The following is a 14,879-nucleotide window of genomic DNA, read 5'->3' as shown; positions in this document are numbered from 1 at the left end:
ACTGACTTGGAGGTCTGGAAACTGTGGGCTGGTAAACTCTGGGCTGCTCATAAGGGTGTTTCGTGATCCAGAACCACAAATCCTGTGAAATGGTTTCTGTCCCAAAGGCAGGGCACTTGAAAGAGGCATGCTGCTGCACAAGTCATCCTGGCAGGTTTTGAGAAAATTAGTGAAAACATGTTTCTTTTACAAGTATTCTACTCTCAGAGTATGGATGCTTTCCACAGAGCAGCATTTCAATCTAGGTCTGTAACACAGAGCCACAATTGATATAGTTATGTGGTGCCCAGGATCCTTTGCACATGGTTTTCACGGTCTAATTGCAGACCTGTATCATAGTATCATCAGTCAGGGTTGGAAGGGACCACAAGGATCATCTAGTTTCAACCCCCCTGCCATGGGCAGGGACACCCCACACTGTAAATGCCCCTGCTGTTAGGCTTATACTTCCTATGTGTGCTGAGGCTTGGCGAAGAGCCTTGGCTATAATCTACGTTTATTCTTCAGGTATGACACATGCATGTCATGACTAGTTCTTGCTGGGGCCCTTAGTTCTGCTTGTAGCTCAAGATTCCCAATAGGTTTTTCCCATGTGTTTGTTTTGTTATGTTTAATCTGTTTCCATACAAGATGTACTTTCTGTATGCATATGCTTTATTTATCTGGCAAGTTTTCTGATGACTACTCAAAATTTCCTTTAGGGCATCCACATGTATGTCAAGATTGAAAGGGGAAATTCAGAGGTAGGCAAAACCCTCAGAGAAGTTAACAATTGCAAAGAGGTTAGGAAAAGAACAAGTTCTATATTAAACCAGTTACATCTTCAATTGAACTTGAAAGCCTAAGAGATTTTGCTCTTTGTATTAAACATTAAATACTCGTATATCCATCCTAAGAGAAATGTGGGCTTTTATCAGCCTTGCCATTAGTGGATATACTGGATTTAATACCCACTTACATTTCTGTGCTTAAGTTGTATGTATGGCTATTGCTTTTGTAAAAGCATTCATGAAACATTTGTAGGAGCACATACCATCCACATTTCCCACCCCCCGCCCCCAGGTTAGATGGAGAGTTTACATGTAGATATATGTGTCTCCGTTGTGCAGAAAATGTTTGCCCTAGTCTTTTAAGACACCATCCCTGTAAATCCTTTGGTCCATAGTTGATGAATATAATATGGATTAGAAGAAGGAGAGGGACGTGCATCTGTTAAATGTGTTTGAGCATGAATGTAATGAGCAGGAACAAAAGGAGTGGCTGATAATAAAGAGGGAGGGTTAGGGGCGGGGAAGAGTTATTATATGAAATTTAAACACTTATGAAAAAACTGGCTGAGCAACCAGCCTTGGTACCTTCAGTAGCCTATTTTCAATAAAGGCAGACATTAAAATGTTGACAATAGGTGAAGTGCTTATAGCCTTAGCTGTGTTTCTTTTTGTTACACAGTTTTTAAAGTTGCAACGACTACGGAGACGGCTTCCTCCTGGACCAATCCCTTTCCCAGTATTTGGGACCTTGATACAGCTGAACTTTCAGTTTAATCGTGATCTCCTCATGAAGGTATTTATTTTCAGATACTCCTAATTGTTTAAAAATCTTTCTTATTTTTCCCATTCCTCATGTTCTTTGCTATTTTAAAACATCCTCTCCCCAAACCACATTGGTAACATACTGTGCTTGTTAACTAGCTGCTGTGATGCTGCACTAAGTTTGGTTGGGAACTGCTGGTTTGGTTGGCAAAAGAAGGAAAAATTATTGCGGCATAGCTGCCAAGCTAATAAACCTGGTACTGGAAGTTCTGAATGCATAGAAATCATCCTGAAACTTTAACTTACCCACCTTTTAACAGTGAATTTGACAAACATGAAACTTGATATCCTTCCATTGCCCCTTACTGTTAACTATGACAAATTCATGTGAAACTTGATATAATTTAGGACTAAATGTCATTAGGGGTAATGGATAAGATTTGCAGTTTGGGAAAAGAATTACTGTGTAAAAATAAATCACTTTCACAGCACAGAGTTTTAGCTTTCTGAGCTCTGGCACTCTCTAGCTTGAGCAGTAAACAGATGCTTAAGGTGCCCTATGGGTGTATACATTTATTTGTATTGACAGCATCAGAAAATACTACATGAACCTTGTCTTAAGTGTTTTTTGAGGAGTACATCTGCACACAAGGCTACCTCTCTCTCATTCTTTTAGTTCTTGCAGTGCTTTCAGAATTCTTAGTAGACAGCCCCAGTGGCTTCTCTCAATGGCTTGGACAAGGCACACCAATTATTCCAACCAAAAGGCATATTCAGGCAGGAAGCAAAGCACACTGCAAGACAGAATGGTCTTACTTGGATTCTAGTATCTAATTATCCAAATGGGTAGGGGAAAGGAGGAAAATAACTGGCCTAGTCTCTACAAGTTGCTTACCCCTCTGACATTTCTGTGTTCCTTCTGCAATACTTTACCAGTACAATTGATAGAAACCCTATTGAAAGAAATTCATGTGCAGAAAACACCCTTTATCACATGAGCCATTGCAAACTGAGCCTTAGCTTATATACTTACTATAAAAGACACCTAATATTTCCTGGGTTAGATATGTGGCACTGAAAAGCTGGAATATTCACTTGTTTCCAACAGTGAATGCTGGAAAAGACATTTGTGCTTCTTACAGATAATTTCAGTCTTGTGAGAAAGATGGAGAACACCATTTCACCCCAGGGCTGGTCCTGTAATCAGTGTGAAAGCAGGTTCATCCTTGTTTGCAACATGTGGGATGTCATCTGTGCTTTCTTGGCTTCTCTCCCATCTGCAGCTGGCAAAAATTCATGGCAACATATTCACCTTATGGTTTGGATGGGCCCCAGTGATCGTACTGAATGGATATCAAGCCGTTAAGGACGGTATGACTATGCACCCTGAAGATGTTTCTGGGAGGTTAGTGTCTCCTTTCTTCAGAGCCATGGCCAAAGGAAAAGGTGAGAATTTCTTGCCACAAACATTGCACAAAATGATCATCTTGACAAACTGCAGTTCTTTTGTACCTTGCAATCGTTGCAGGGTACCTTGCAGGGTTTGACAATGAGAAATGATGGTCAGGTGAACTGCAAAGTAGAGATGGGTGAAGTAGCCTTGGACAGTAGTAGGAGGAAAGCCCAGCAAAACAAAAAGTGATTCATAGTGCCTTGTGTAAAATATTAAGTGGAGCAGATTCAGAGATGATGAAATGAGGCAGTAGTAGGTTGTGACACAGAGAAGCAGAGCAAGGGCAGGAACTGGCATCATTCCTTATGCTGGACCTCCTGTCTCCAACCATTACATTGTCTGTTGAAAAGTGAGCTTGGTGGTGAGAATCTTCTTCCTATGCCCTTCTTTTTGTGAACGTTTTCTTAGTGACACAGTTTCATCTAGAGGATCAGTGCAGTTCTGTTTCAACCTTGCTGTATATTGGTATGTCCCCAACCATATTGGAGATCCCCAAACTCCTAATTTCCACAAACACACCCACTATGAAACAACTTGTATTTTATTTGGGGCCTCAGCTTTTTCTAAGAAAAGCTCATTCCTTTCTCATTTGAATTTGTTTCAGTCATTGGTGACTCTTATACTACACTAAAGGTCCTGTTAGTGTATGATGTTTATGTCTCCTGAAGATATTTGTCCCAAAGCCCAAGTTTTGAACTTTTCTTCCTGACTGTGGACAGTCAGAAATCTTTCCCCTTTTACCTTCATGAGAATCATTACCCTGCTCAGGTGAGGTCCAAGCACAGAAGAGAGTGGGAGACAAGCACTTCAGAAAGTGCCTAGAGAAGCAGCTATCAAGCTTTCTGAAATAACTGGTTGTCTTGGATCAAGCTTAATCCTGCAAGTCATCTTATTAGCAAGTTGAGTTTGTCCATTTTAGCCCTGCCTATATGCTTGCAGGCCACAGCTGTTCCTTTGTGTCTTTATGTTCATAAGCAATGTAATAGTCTTTGTCTGTAATAAGTACTAGCAGGATAAAGAGCTCTTCCTTGAATGGATGCAGGGATTATGCTGGCCACGGGTCACACCTGGAAGCAGCAGAGAAGGTTTGCACTGAGGACTCTACGCACCCTTGGTCTGGGGAAAAGAGGTCTAGAGCACCGAGTTCAGGAGGAGGCTTGCTACCTGGTAGACTTCTTTGCAAGTGTGAAAGGTACCTCTGCAATAAGTACTGATTCAGTTTTCTCATTAGTCTGATGTCTTTAGCACATGAGTTTTCGGTCCTGCTCTGAAATCAAGGGCAGCTTTGTTCCACAAGAGGGTGATGGTGGTCTTCTGTGCCTCAAGGGCATGTTGCCTCAGTTTAAGAAGGACATTAAGACACTTGAACGTGTCCAGAGAAGGGCAACAAGGCTGGGGAGAGGCCTTGAGCACAAGCCCTATGAGGAGAGGCTGAGGGAGCTGGGGTTGTTTAGCCTGGAGAAGAGGAGGCTCAGGGGTGACCTCATGGCCCTCTACAACTAGCTGAAAGGTGGTTGTAGCCAGGAGAGGGTTGGTCTCTTCTCCCAGGCAACCAGCACCAGAACAAGTGGACACAGTCTCAGGCTGTGCCAGGGGAAGTTTAGGCTCGAGGTGAGGAGAAAGTTCTTCACAGAGAGAGTCATTAGTCATTGGAATGCGCTGCCCAGGGAGGTGGTGGAGTCACCATCCCTCGAGGTGTTCAAGAGGGGATTGGACGTGGCGCTTGGTGCCATGGTCTAGTCACGGGGTTTGTGGAGACAGGTTGGACTCGATGATCCTCGAGGTCTCTTCCAACCTTGGCGATACTGTGGTACTGTGACAATTCATCAGCATTGATAAAGCATCCATATCTTTATGCACTAGAGTCATAGAATTGCCAGGCTTGGAAGGGACCTCAAGGATCACCTAGTTCCAATCCCCCTGCCATGGCAGGGGCACCTCACACTAGATCAGGTTGCTCAGAACCACATCCAGCCTGGCCTTAAAACCCTCCAGGGATGAGGTTTCTGCCACCTCTCTGGGCAACCTCTTCTAGTGTCACCACCCTTATGGTGAAGAACTTCTTCCAGACATCCAAACTGAAGCTACCCATTTGTATTTTTGTTCCATTCCCCCTAGTCCTATCATTACCTGACACCCTGGAGAGGTGCACCAGCCCCCTAATCATCCTCCTGGCCCTTCTTTGGACACGCTCCAGCATGTCCAGATCCTCCCAGTACTCCAGGTGGGGTCTCACCAGAGCAGAGTAGAGGGGGAAAATCACTTCCCTCAGCATGCTGGCTATGCTTCTCTTGATGCAGCCCAGGATGTGATTGGCTTTCTGGGCTGCAAGTGCACACTGGTGGAGAGTCCTGTAAAGCCATCTGCATACACTCTTTAAAGTAGTGACTAGAATATTGTCTTTGTTGCAACACTTTAGCCTGATCAACCCATTTAGAAGCATGTGAGTTGAATTTCTCAATAGTGATCATTATGCAAAGGCACAGTAAATCAGGACATGCTGCAGCTAGCCATTGTAGCAGGTGAAAGTAATTAAATCTACTCCAATCCCATGGATTAAGAATTAGGAGACACTGAGCTGTGACCATGTGTGAAGTAAAAAAAAAACAAAAGTGGAGAAGAGTAAATTGTGCACTGGGGGTTGGGCAGTTGCATTGTTATAGTCATTTACTCTGGAGTCACAAAATATTTTTGTTTGGGTTAGGTTTTCACGTAATTGCTGTAAAATTAATGACTGTATTGTTGACACAAGAGGTTGAAATGCCCTTTTGTCTTACTTGAGGCTCTGCACTTCTAGGGAAGTCAGAGAAAATATACTAGCCTTGCATGTATTTATGTCCTTGCTGAATTAGGCTGCCTCTTTCCTTACTGTTCTCCTCTCAAGATTCCCTTTGACTGCAGTGCTCTCAATCATTCCCATGCTTGAGACATGTTTCGAAGTTTCCAGCCAGTGAATGTGCATAGATATTTATTTTTTTTGGGTCCTTCTTACCTGTAAATTTGCCAAATATTTTACACATCTGGCTTTTCTTTAGGGATTGTGAGACTGATTCCTCACAACTATGGTGCAGCTTGATACTAGAATTTAGTAAGAAGATTGCTGCATCTCTGAGATGCAATGCTCTCTTGAAAGTTCTTTGGGTAGCCTCTAATTTCCTTTCACTAAAGCAGGGAGGAGACATTAACAGTGACATTCACCCTTGTGTTTGCAGGCAAACCCCTGGATCCTTCTTTCCCTCTGGTTCATTCTGTCTCAAATGTAATCTGTGCTGTTGTGTTTGGACATCGCTTCTCCAGAGACGACGAAACCTTCCATGAAGTGATTAGAGCCATGGAGCGCCTGTTCAAGTTTGGGGGCAGCTTTTTTCATCACGTAAGGAAACGATCTGTTGTCTTCTGAATAAGGCAGAACGTGAAAAGTGCAGTCTGGCTATAGCCAGCCTTTGCTTCGGGCTGTGGCAACAACTGCACGTCCTAGTGAGGACGGTTTGCAAGGGCTTTGCTGCCTCTTCCTTCCTGGTACTCTCCACTGGAGGGCAGGATTTCACTTTTTAAACGTTTGAACACAGTTCCTTGCAATCGAATACGTGACTAATTGAACGGTAGAATCCAGTTAATTCTAACTATAATCATTCTAATTTGGGTTGTGGTTGAGCCCAAAGCCTGTGGAACTCTGGATCTTACCATCAGCACGGCTAGAAATTACAGCGTACTCTTTAACAACTTGAAACCATAACCATAGTCTTTGTCAGAATATTTTACTAATGATGCCAAACCCACACGCTCACATGAGGTTTACCTTCTCTTTTTAGTAGGCCTAAAGTGCATTTTCTAGTGGTAGAGAGTTGTGATACCCCTTGTGTGTCACTTCTGCAGCTGTATGAAATCTTCCCCTGGCTTATGTGCCGTCTCCCTGGTCCTCATAAGAAGGTATTGTCTTGCTATGATGTCCTGAGCTCTTTTACAAGGAGGGAGATCAGCATGCACACAGAGCGTGGGACACCAGATGAACCTCAGGATTTCATTGACTTTTACTTGGACCACATAGAAAAAGTAAGTATTTGTTCTGCCTCATTACACATTGGTGGGAAATAAGGTGAAAGAGACCATTAACTGGTCTCTTAACACTGCAACAGGCTGCCCAGAGAAACTGTGGTGTCACCTTCTCTGGAGACATCCAAAACCTTCCTCCGAGGCACTTGAAATGAGATATCTAGGTGGAGAGGGAGGGTGGTAGTCCACTTTTACAGCCCCTGGAGAAGTGGGCAGTGGTGCTGCTCCCAGGTGGCAGCACTTCCCTGCTGGGACAGCTGGTGGCCCTGCTCCTGTGGTATGTGATGGTTGCACTGCAACATTGCTAAGCTTCAGGCACCCATCCTGCACCTCCTGGCACAGTCAAAATGGGTCTACTGTCATGGATCACTGCCTGCCTGGCCTCCCTTGCATTGATTTGTTCTCTACAACTACCTGAAGGGAGGTTGCAGCCAGGTGGGGGTTGGTCTCTTCTCCCAGGTGGCCAGCACCGGAACAAGAGGACACAGTCTCAAGATGTGCCAGGGAAGGCTTAGGCTGGATGTTAGGAAGAAGTTCTTCATAGAAAGAGTGATTGGCCATTGGAATGGGCTGCCCAGGGAGGTGGTGGAGTCACCATCACTGGAGGTGTTTAGGAAGAGACTGGATGGGGTGCTTGGTGTCATGGTTTAGTCACTTAGATAGTGTTGGGTGATAGGTTGGACTTGATGATCTCAGAGGTCTCTTCCAACCTGGTTAATTCTATTATATTCTATTGTATTGGCTCAACTGCTGTGCTCAGCCACACTGAAGAGATCTACACCCAGGGAAGAGTGTCTGTTAGCTATTTCTGTCAGCCAGCTCTCGAGTCTTTCAGCATGTGTCTGATGAATACTTGATAGTGCTTGACTTTTCTATTACTGTGGGGACCAAAATAAACCCTCTTGTGGAACTCCAAGTATATTGTAACTATGTAACTGTCATTGTTGTCCAAGCTGGCAATTTTACCAGAGAGTCTACTCAGATCTCCTTGCCAATGCAATTTTTCTGTATTGTAATAAACAGCATTAATTTGTATTTCTAGCTGGTAAGTCTTTTTCAGCTGATTCCCATATCAGCTGCTGTATTTTTGTGTCCAGGGTGTATGTCATCCTAACAAACTTCTAGTTCCTTGGATCTGCTTGTTTCGAACCTTTTATACTAGCACAACACTAACATGCCTGGCCTTCCAAAGTGTTTAACTGCCTCTGAAGCTTTTCACTGCTGTTCCAAGTTCTATGAGACTTGGACATCGGTGGACCAGAAACTGTTTCAGCAACATTTACTTAGGAAACATTCTAAGTGTCCCACTATTTGCACAAGTAAGCCAGCAATGATTTTCTGTGGAGATTATGTGGTTTATCTTCATGATTAAGAATGGAGTTGACATGCCTTGTCCATTTGTGAAACATTAGCTTTTTGTGTCATCTTTGGTGTCTGATACTCTTTTTCACTCTCTGTAGGTGGTCTACCTACACTACAGTTTGGAACAGTGATAAAACCACATTTAAAGGTATTCTGGTTTTTCCAATTTTCATCTATAAGCCTCTACTTTATCTTATCATTTACAGTCCAAAGATGAACCCAGGTCTACATACAATGAAGACAATATGGTTTATTCTATAAATGACCTTTTCTTGGGTGGATCAGAGACAACAAGCACTACTTTGAACTGGGGCCTGCTCTACATGGTGGCAAACCCAGACATCCAAGGTGAGTGATTAAGCATGCCACAAATATCTCTAATACAACAGATGATCCAAGACATAATGTTTCCATAGATCAGAGACTATTCCTAAACACTGATATATGGCTGGTAGACCTGTGCTGGGCAACATTGGTAGATCCAGAGTGTTGCATACAGACTCTTACAACACTCACAAGCATAGGGCAGTTCCCAGAAGGAATTAACAGTCTGGGAAGTATGCCCATGTAGAGGAGGTTGTGGATGGTTGAAATGGAGGGGTTGAGGTCTTTGAGAAAATTAAGATTATGGTAGGGTGGTCAATAGGGTAAGAGGACTGGAGTGGCTGTTTGGGAAGCCAGAGGGTTTGCTTGCATAATCCTTGAAGGAACAGGGGTCAGCAATTGGTGAGGTGCTGATAGTACTCCAAGATTCTGTCTTAGTCATAAACATGACTGGTGGCTGAGAATAACTGAGCAGAAACTGATGTGTGATGGTAGGGATGTCATTCTAGAAAGTTACTTTGATTCTGCTTTGTGCTAGCTGAGTTTCAGTGATGGGGTTACAGGGACACCTACCCTTCTTTGTGCTCTGTAGGTCAGAGAGGTAGTAAAGATAATCACCTGAAGGTCAGTTGGCAGCTTTGACATTATTTCTGTCCATCAGTCCATTTATGATCCCAAGGTATCAGGGTGAATAAATTAACTCTGTGATGTATTTCAGTTTCTTACAACAGAAATTATTCCACTTGGCAGTGGAATTTGATGGCTCAACAGCTATATCCACATGTATTTAAGAAGTTTATTTTTAAGTCTAACTTTGAATACCTGTCAAACACTTTCATAGACCACTGAATGAAAACCAAAGACAGCACAATCTCTTATGGTGGATAACAGAAATCTCATTGTTAGATAGCAGCATATATGCAAGTGACCACAGAAGAACAGGATTTGAAATGGAGGGAGCAGATGAAGATAAGAAAAAATTGCTCAACTTGTGGCTATCAGACAAGCAGATCTATTTAATCCCATGTAATTGCATGTTTATTATCACAGAATGTAATTGAGGTTATGAAAGTGCTGATGGCTCTAGATAATTTTATTTTGCATAAATGTAACACCTTGCACATACTTGGGAAAGCAGGGGGTGTGCAGAATGATCCTTCCTGGGCTTCTTGAGTCATACAAACTCTCATAATAGAACTGATATCACTGTATCTGTCCTCATTCACTTGGTGGCTTCTTTTTCAACCTGTTACTGCTTTTGCCAGTGAATGTTCCATACAGAAAGGTTTGGCCTTTTTCCTCATCACTGAATCAGGCTCTCCTTGTTCCCTGAACTACTGGAACAGAGATGTATGTTTATACTCATGCAGTGACTGATCACTTCAGATTACACTTGAGCTTGATTTTGCAGGCTAGGTCCTCATTGAAACAGATGTACCTTACTAAAATGTTTCTGAATATACATTTTAAATTCTGTAAGGTGCTTTAATCTCTGTTGGTAGGGTCTACCCAGCACAGTTTGTGAAGGACTGCTAGTTGATGTGAATGAGCACAAACTGATCAATGCATAATGGGCTTCCCTGCATCTTAGTGTTGTTCAAAAGGGTCTCTGGAAAAGGCCAGGATCATTTGTTCAAAACCCAAGGCACTTGCACTATGTGTGTGCTGCCACTCTTGAAGATTACAAACCAAATTTTATACTTTTGCTAATGCTCCCAACACTCCTGTGCAGTAATTTCAGTCATGTTATTCTTGGTCTAAGGGCAGGCATCAAGAAGCAGATTTTGTTTGCTTTTTAAAGGCATCTACACATTGTTCTATTTGGCATTGCTTCACTTAACAGACATCCTATGTAAGAACCATTCCCTTCCAATAGGAATTAGGCTTTTAAGGTCAAGATTCACCTGTCTTAAACTGTAGAGAACCACGAGTTTAGTGGTTTTGACTAGCTGTAGGTGCCTGAAGCAGCTAGCCAGAAGGAAACATAAATCATCACTTGAATTTAACTGTTGGCAAAACAACTCTTTGAGGGTTTTAAAGCTTTGAGCAACAAAGGCCTTTTCTTCATCTGCAATCAACTAACTTCAGCCCCAGAAGTAAAGCTCCTATGTATTTAATATGTTGCAACACTGCTGTTTCCTTTACAAAAGTTAGTTACATTTTTACATTACTTTTGTTGCTGTCCTTGTAGTTGTGCATAAGAAATGGCTTTGAAAATGGAATAAGCGAAAACACTTGGTGTAGTTTTCCACCTGCAATGGTAAATGCTTCTCCACAGAGAAAGTGCAGAAGGAGCTGGATGCAGTTTTGGGTCGTTCCCAGTTGATTTGCTATGAGGATCGGAGAGAACTGCCCTACACGAATGCTGTGGTTCATGAGATCCAACGCTTCAGCAACATTATCTCGGTTGGCATGCCCAGAGTGTGTGTGAGGAACACGATATTGCTTGGCTTTCCTCTCAAAAAGGTACAGACACTTTCTTAATTGCTACAATTGCTTTCCTGCATTCAGTAGAGCAAGGTGTGGATTAACATCCATTTGTGTCAGGGTCTCCTTCCCAACAGCAGCGGGGTTGGATCCCTCTGGGTCACAGCTGGAAGAGAATAAGGGCAAGAAACCACCTGCCAGGCCAAATTGAGTGATATGGCTTTTGGGAGAGGGTTACCAGAAATAAAAGATGACCCTGGATGGAAGAGGGGATTTTCAGAAGTGTTTGTACAAACAAATGAAAGCAAAACCTTAGAGACTGATTCTGAAGGATACTGTGGCTGATTTGTGCTCATAAGGCACTAGAAAGATTTCCGACTGAGGTTTCGCCTATGGAAAGCCTGCAAAAACTCCAGGGAAAAGCATGGAGGCTTGCAACTAGCTTTTGTCAAAGAGACCAAGTCACAGAACCTTCTAATGTGGGAAGAGAAAATTGTTTAGAACAAATAAAGCTGTCAGTTTCTATTGACACTGCCACTTTCACTGTCAGGCTTGGACACATTCTGAAACAAAAAGACTTCATGGTCCTCACAGTTCGTGCAGGGGAAATGAACCTGCAAGCACACAGCATTAAACTCTCAAAGTAAACTTAACACTGGTCTCACCTAGCTGGCTCTGGCTGTCTGGGGGACAACAGCCAGCCAGGACTGAGTGAAAGTTTTTCTCCTTTCAGGGCACCATAGTTTTTCCAAACATTGCTTCATCTTTGTATGACCCAGAGCAGTGGGAAGCACCTCGACAGTTCAACCCCGGCCACTTCTTGGATAAGGATGGGAATTTTGTGAGCCAACAAGCCTTTTTACCATTCTCAATAGGTAATTGGACTGACAGCACAAGCATTAGCACAAGCTGGGATTGCTTAGCCTGGAGAAAAGGAGACTCAGGGGTGACCTTATTGCTCTCTACAACTACCTGAAGGGAGGTTGTAGACAGACAGATGATGGTCTCCTCTCCCAGGCAGCCAGTACCAGAACAAGAGGACACAGTCTCAGGCTGCACCAGGGGAGGTTTAGATTGGATGTTAGGAAGAAGTTCTATACAGAGAGAGTGATTGCCCATTGGAATGGGCTGCCTGGGGAGGTGGTAGAGTCGCCGTCATTGGAGGTGTTCAGGAAGAGACTTGATGGGGTGCTTGGTGCCATGGGTTAGTTGTTTGGGTGGTGTTGGATTGGTTGATGGGTTGGACGCGATGATCTTGAAGGTCTCTTCCATCCTGGTTTATTCTATTCTATTAATCTTTTGGTTTGGAGATGCAGAATTAAGATGTCTATTAAAAACCTATTGGTTGTTTCTTTTAAACCTCTTTGTGGAAAACAGGAATAAAACCAACATGATTCTTATCTTCAGTAACGTTTCCCAATACAACCATAAACATCTTTGCTACTGAACAAATAATAACATGGAAAATCAGAGATGTCCTGACAGATGTATGCATCTACCTTGATTTATTTATTTATTTAGGGAAGGAAATCCTCTGCTAATCATCATAGCTATTGATTTGGGCATACATTTCAGCACCAGGCATACATTTGGAAAGCACTTGCAAGGAGCTGTGCTGATACTCTATGCTTAGAAAACTGGAGCACAGCATCTCCTGGGAGGAACAAATTATTCATCATTTACATGATTGAAAGAATTCCTTTAAAGTTGTCAGTCAAATGAAGATGAGGCTTTTGAGGTAATTGAAGTGAAACTAAGGGCAGAAGGGCTACACATTTATCTATAGCTGCAGCCAGGATTCTTTAAAGGAAGAATTACATTAAGTTTTATGTCATTGATTGCATTAAGCCCTAAAGAAATTCCGGACTCAGCAAAACTACTTTTGCACTGCGTGAGGATGAATATCTTTGCTTTTAAGGCCGGGGTCGTTTACTCACTGTCCTTCCCCACTCTTCCTCCTGCAGGGCACCGTGTGTGTTTGGGGGAACATCTAGCGAGGACCGAGCTTTTTATTTTCTTTGCCAACCTGCTGCGGGCTTTCACCTTCCAGCTCCCCGAGGGGGCGACAAAGATCAACACAGAGCCCATGCAGGGGGGCACGCTGCAGCCCCATCCCTACAGGATTTGTGCTATTCCACGCTAGGGAGGGCATCTGCAGCACGTCACAGCCTGTCTGTTAAGCAATCTTACTTACTTTTGTGAATGTGCGTATTAAGACCGTGTAATGTGTTGGTTGGGGGTTTTGTTTGTCTTGAATATAAATTTCTTCTCCAAAAGCCACCTTTTGTCTACAGCAGGTAATTTTGTTCAGACTCCGCTACCTGCTCTTGAACATGAACCTTTATTTTGGTAGAAGTTCTTTTGATCTGCAACACTCCATCGTTCTCAGCCATAAAGGCATCCTGAAGGCCTGGATTTAAGTCCAGGACATTGGTGAGCAAATGACAAAACTGACTGGCAGACTTCAAAAATTAATTCATTATCTGAGTTATCCTTTTTTTTCTTTCTTCTTTTTGCCTTCCTCCCCCCACCCCCAAAGCAATAGAGTTTGGAAGAGCACCCCTGGAAAAGTCTACCCCCTCATATTACTGTCGTAATTCATGACATTTCAGTCAACTTTTTGTTGAGGGTCACTAATAAAATATATGAAGGAAAAACTAGCACCTGGTTTCATTCATGGATGATTTACAACTCACTGAGAATTTCTGGAGGAGGATAATGGGTTAGAGTCCAGCAGAGAAAAGGTGCAGGCTGAAACTCAGTGAGGAGCCTAAGACACAGAGAGAAGATTTCTTTTAGGACAGATACTTTTAATATCTTAAAATTATGCCAAGTTAATTTTTGGAAAGCCCTTTTTAACAGAGCAACTGTTTACCCCTGTGGCTTAACTCCTGTCAAGATCAGCACTGGGTGGCTGCTACAACATGTGCAGGGAGCTCCTCCAAGGGGTAGTTCAGGTGAGGAGTCTGCGGGAATTGGAGCTGATGGTAGACTGAAAAATACACATGGAAAACACCAGAGAGAATTTTTAATCACCTCAGAATTTCAGCAGAATACCTGAAGATACAGAGGCTTTTCAGAGACACAAACTGCTGGTCAAGTTCAAGGCAAGAATCTGTAACAGTAGAAAAACAAACCAAACCAAACCAAAAGATTCCTGAGGCAAATACAAATTTATTTATGTTGTCTGGAAAACACCTGCAAAGTGTAACTGTATTTGTCCTTCATTAGCATTCCTATTTTTTTGAGGGAGAATAGGGCAGCTAAAACGATGATCACCTGTTAAATCAATTGTCACTGCATGCTGGGCACTGTGTGACTGAGATTAGTTGAGGCAGTTTACCATGAGTCACAAATTTAGACCTGTCTCATTATTTCTAATCCAATAGCTGATGGAACACAGCATCAAAATAGTAAGCACTTGATATTTAGCTGTTATTAAATTTGATCATGGAATCACAGACCACCAGGTTGGAAGGGACCTCAGGGATCATCTGGTCCAACCTCTTTTGGGAAAAATAGGGTCTAGACAGTGGCAGGATAGCACTAGTGAAAAATGGAAGATCACATCTTGACATTTTATTTGACAGAAAATGGTGTGCCCTAATAGAAACTGATGTCAAAGTCTCTTTGGATTTGTATGTATGGACAGGTAGATAAGGCAGAGCAGAAAAATGCTGTGATGTGGGGACATTGGACCTGCCACTGCTTCTTAAACATTAAGCTGG

General features: G+C 42.8%; 1 protein-coding gene across 1 annotated transcript; it reads left to right on the top strand.

The window, feature by feature from the left end:
* Window positions 1–1,392: 1,392 nt before the first annotated feature.
* Window positions 1,393–13,294, top strand: LOC104302959 (cytochrome P450 2J4). Its single transcript, XM_009903519.2, has 9 exons — window positions 1,393–1,563; window positions 2,816–2,978; window positions 4,028–4,177; window positions 6,198–6,358; window positions 6,862–7,038; window positions 8,607–8,748; window positions 11,003–11,190; window positions 11,885–12,026; window positions 13,116–13,294. Exons 1-9 carry the CDS (start codon window positions 1,393–1,395, stop codon window positions 13,292–13,294), a joined length of 1,473 nt encoding a protein of 490 aa, XP_009901821.2.
* Window positions 13,295–14,879: the final 1,585 nt, after the last annotated feature.

This window comes from Dryobates pubescens, chromosome 13 (genome assembly GCF_014839835.1).
Source record: "Dryobates pubescens isolate bDryPub1 chromosome 13, bDryPub1.pri, whole genome shotgun sequence".
Classification (NCBI taxonomy): Eukaryota; Metazoa; Chordata; class Aves; order Piciformes; family Picidae; genus Dryobates; species Dryobates pubescens.
Note: the sequence above shows the minus strand (reverse complement) of the source record. Positions and strands in the feature narration are given on the sequence as shown.

Coding starts and splice junctions, on each gene's coding strand:
- LOC104302959 (XM_009903519.2), top strand. CDS start 1,393: ATGTTGACAATAGGTGAAGTGCTTATAGCCTTAGCTGTGTTTCTTTTT. Junction 1,564..2,815: donor ATCGTGATCTCCTCATGAAG/GTATTTATTTTC, acceptor TCCCATCTGCAG/CTGGCAAAAATTCATGGCAA. Junction 6,359..6,861: donor GGGGCAGCTTTTTTCATCAC/GTAAGGAAACGA, acceptor TCACTTCTGCAG/CTGTATGAAATCTTCCCCTG.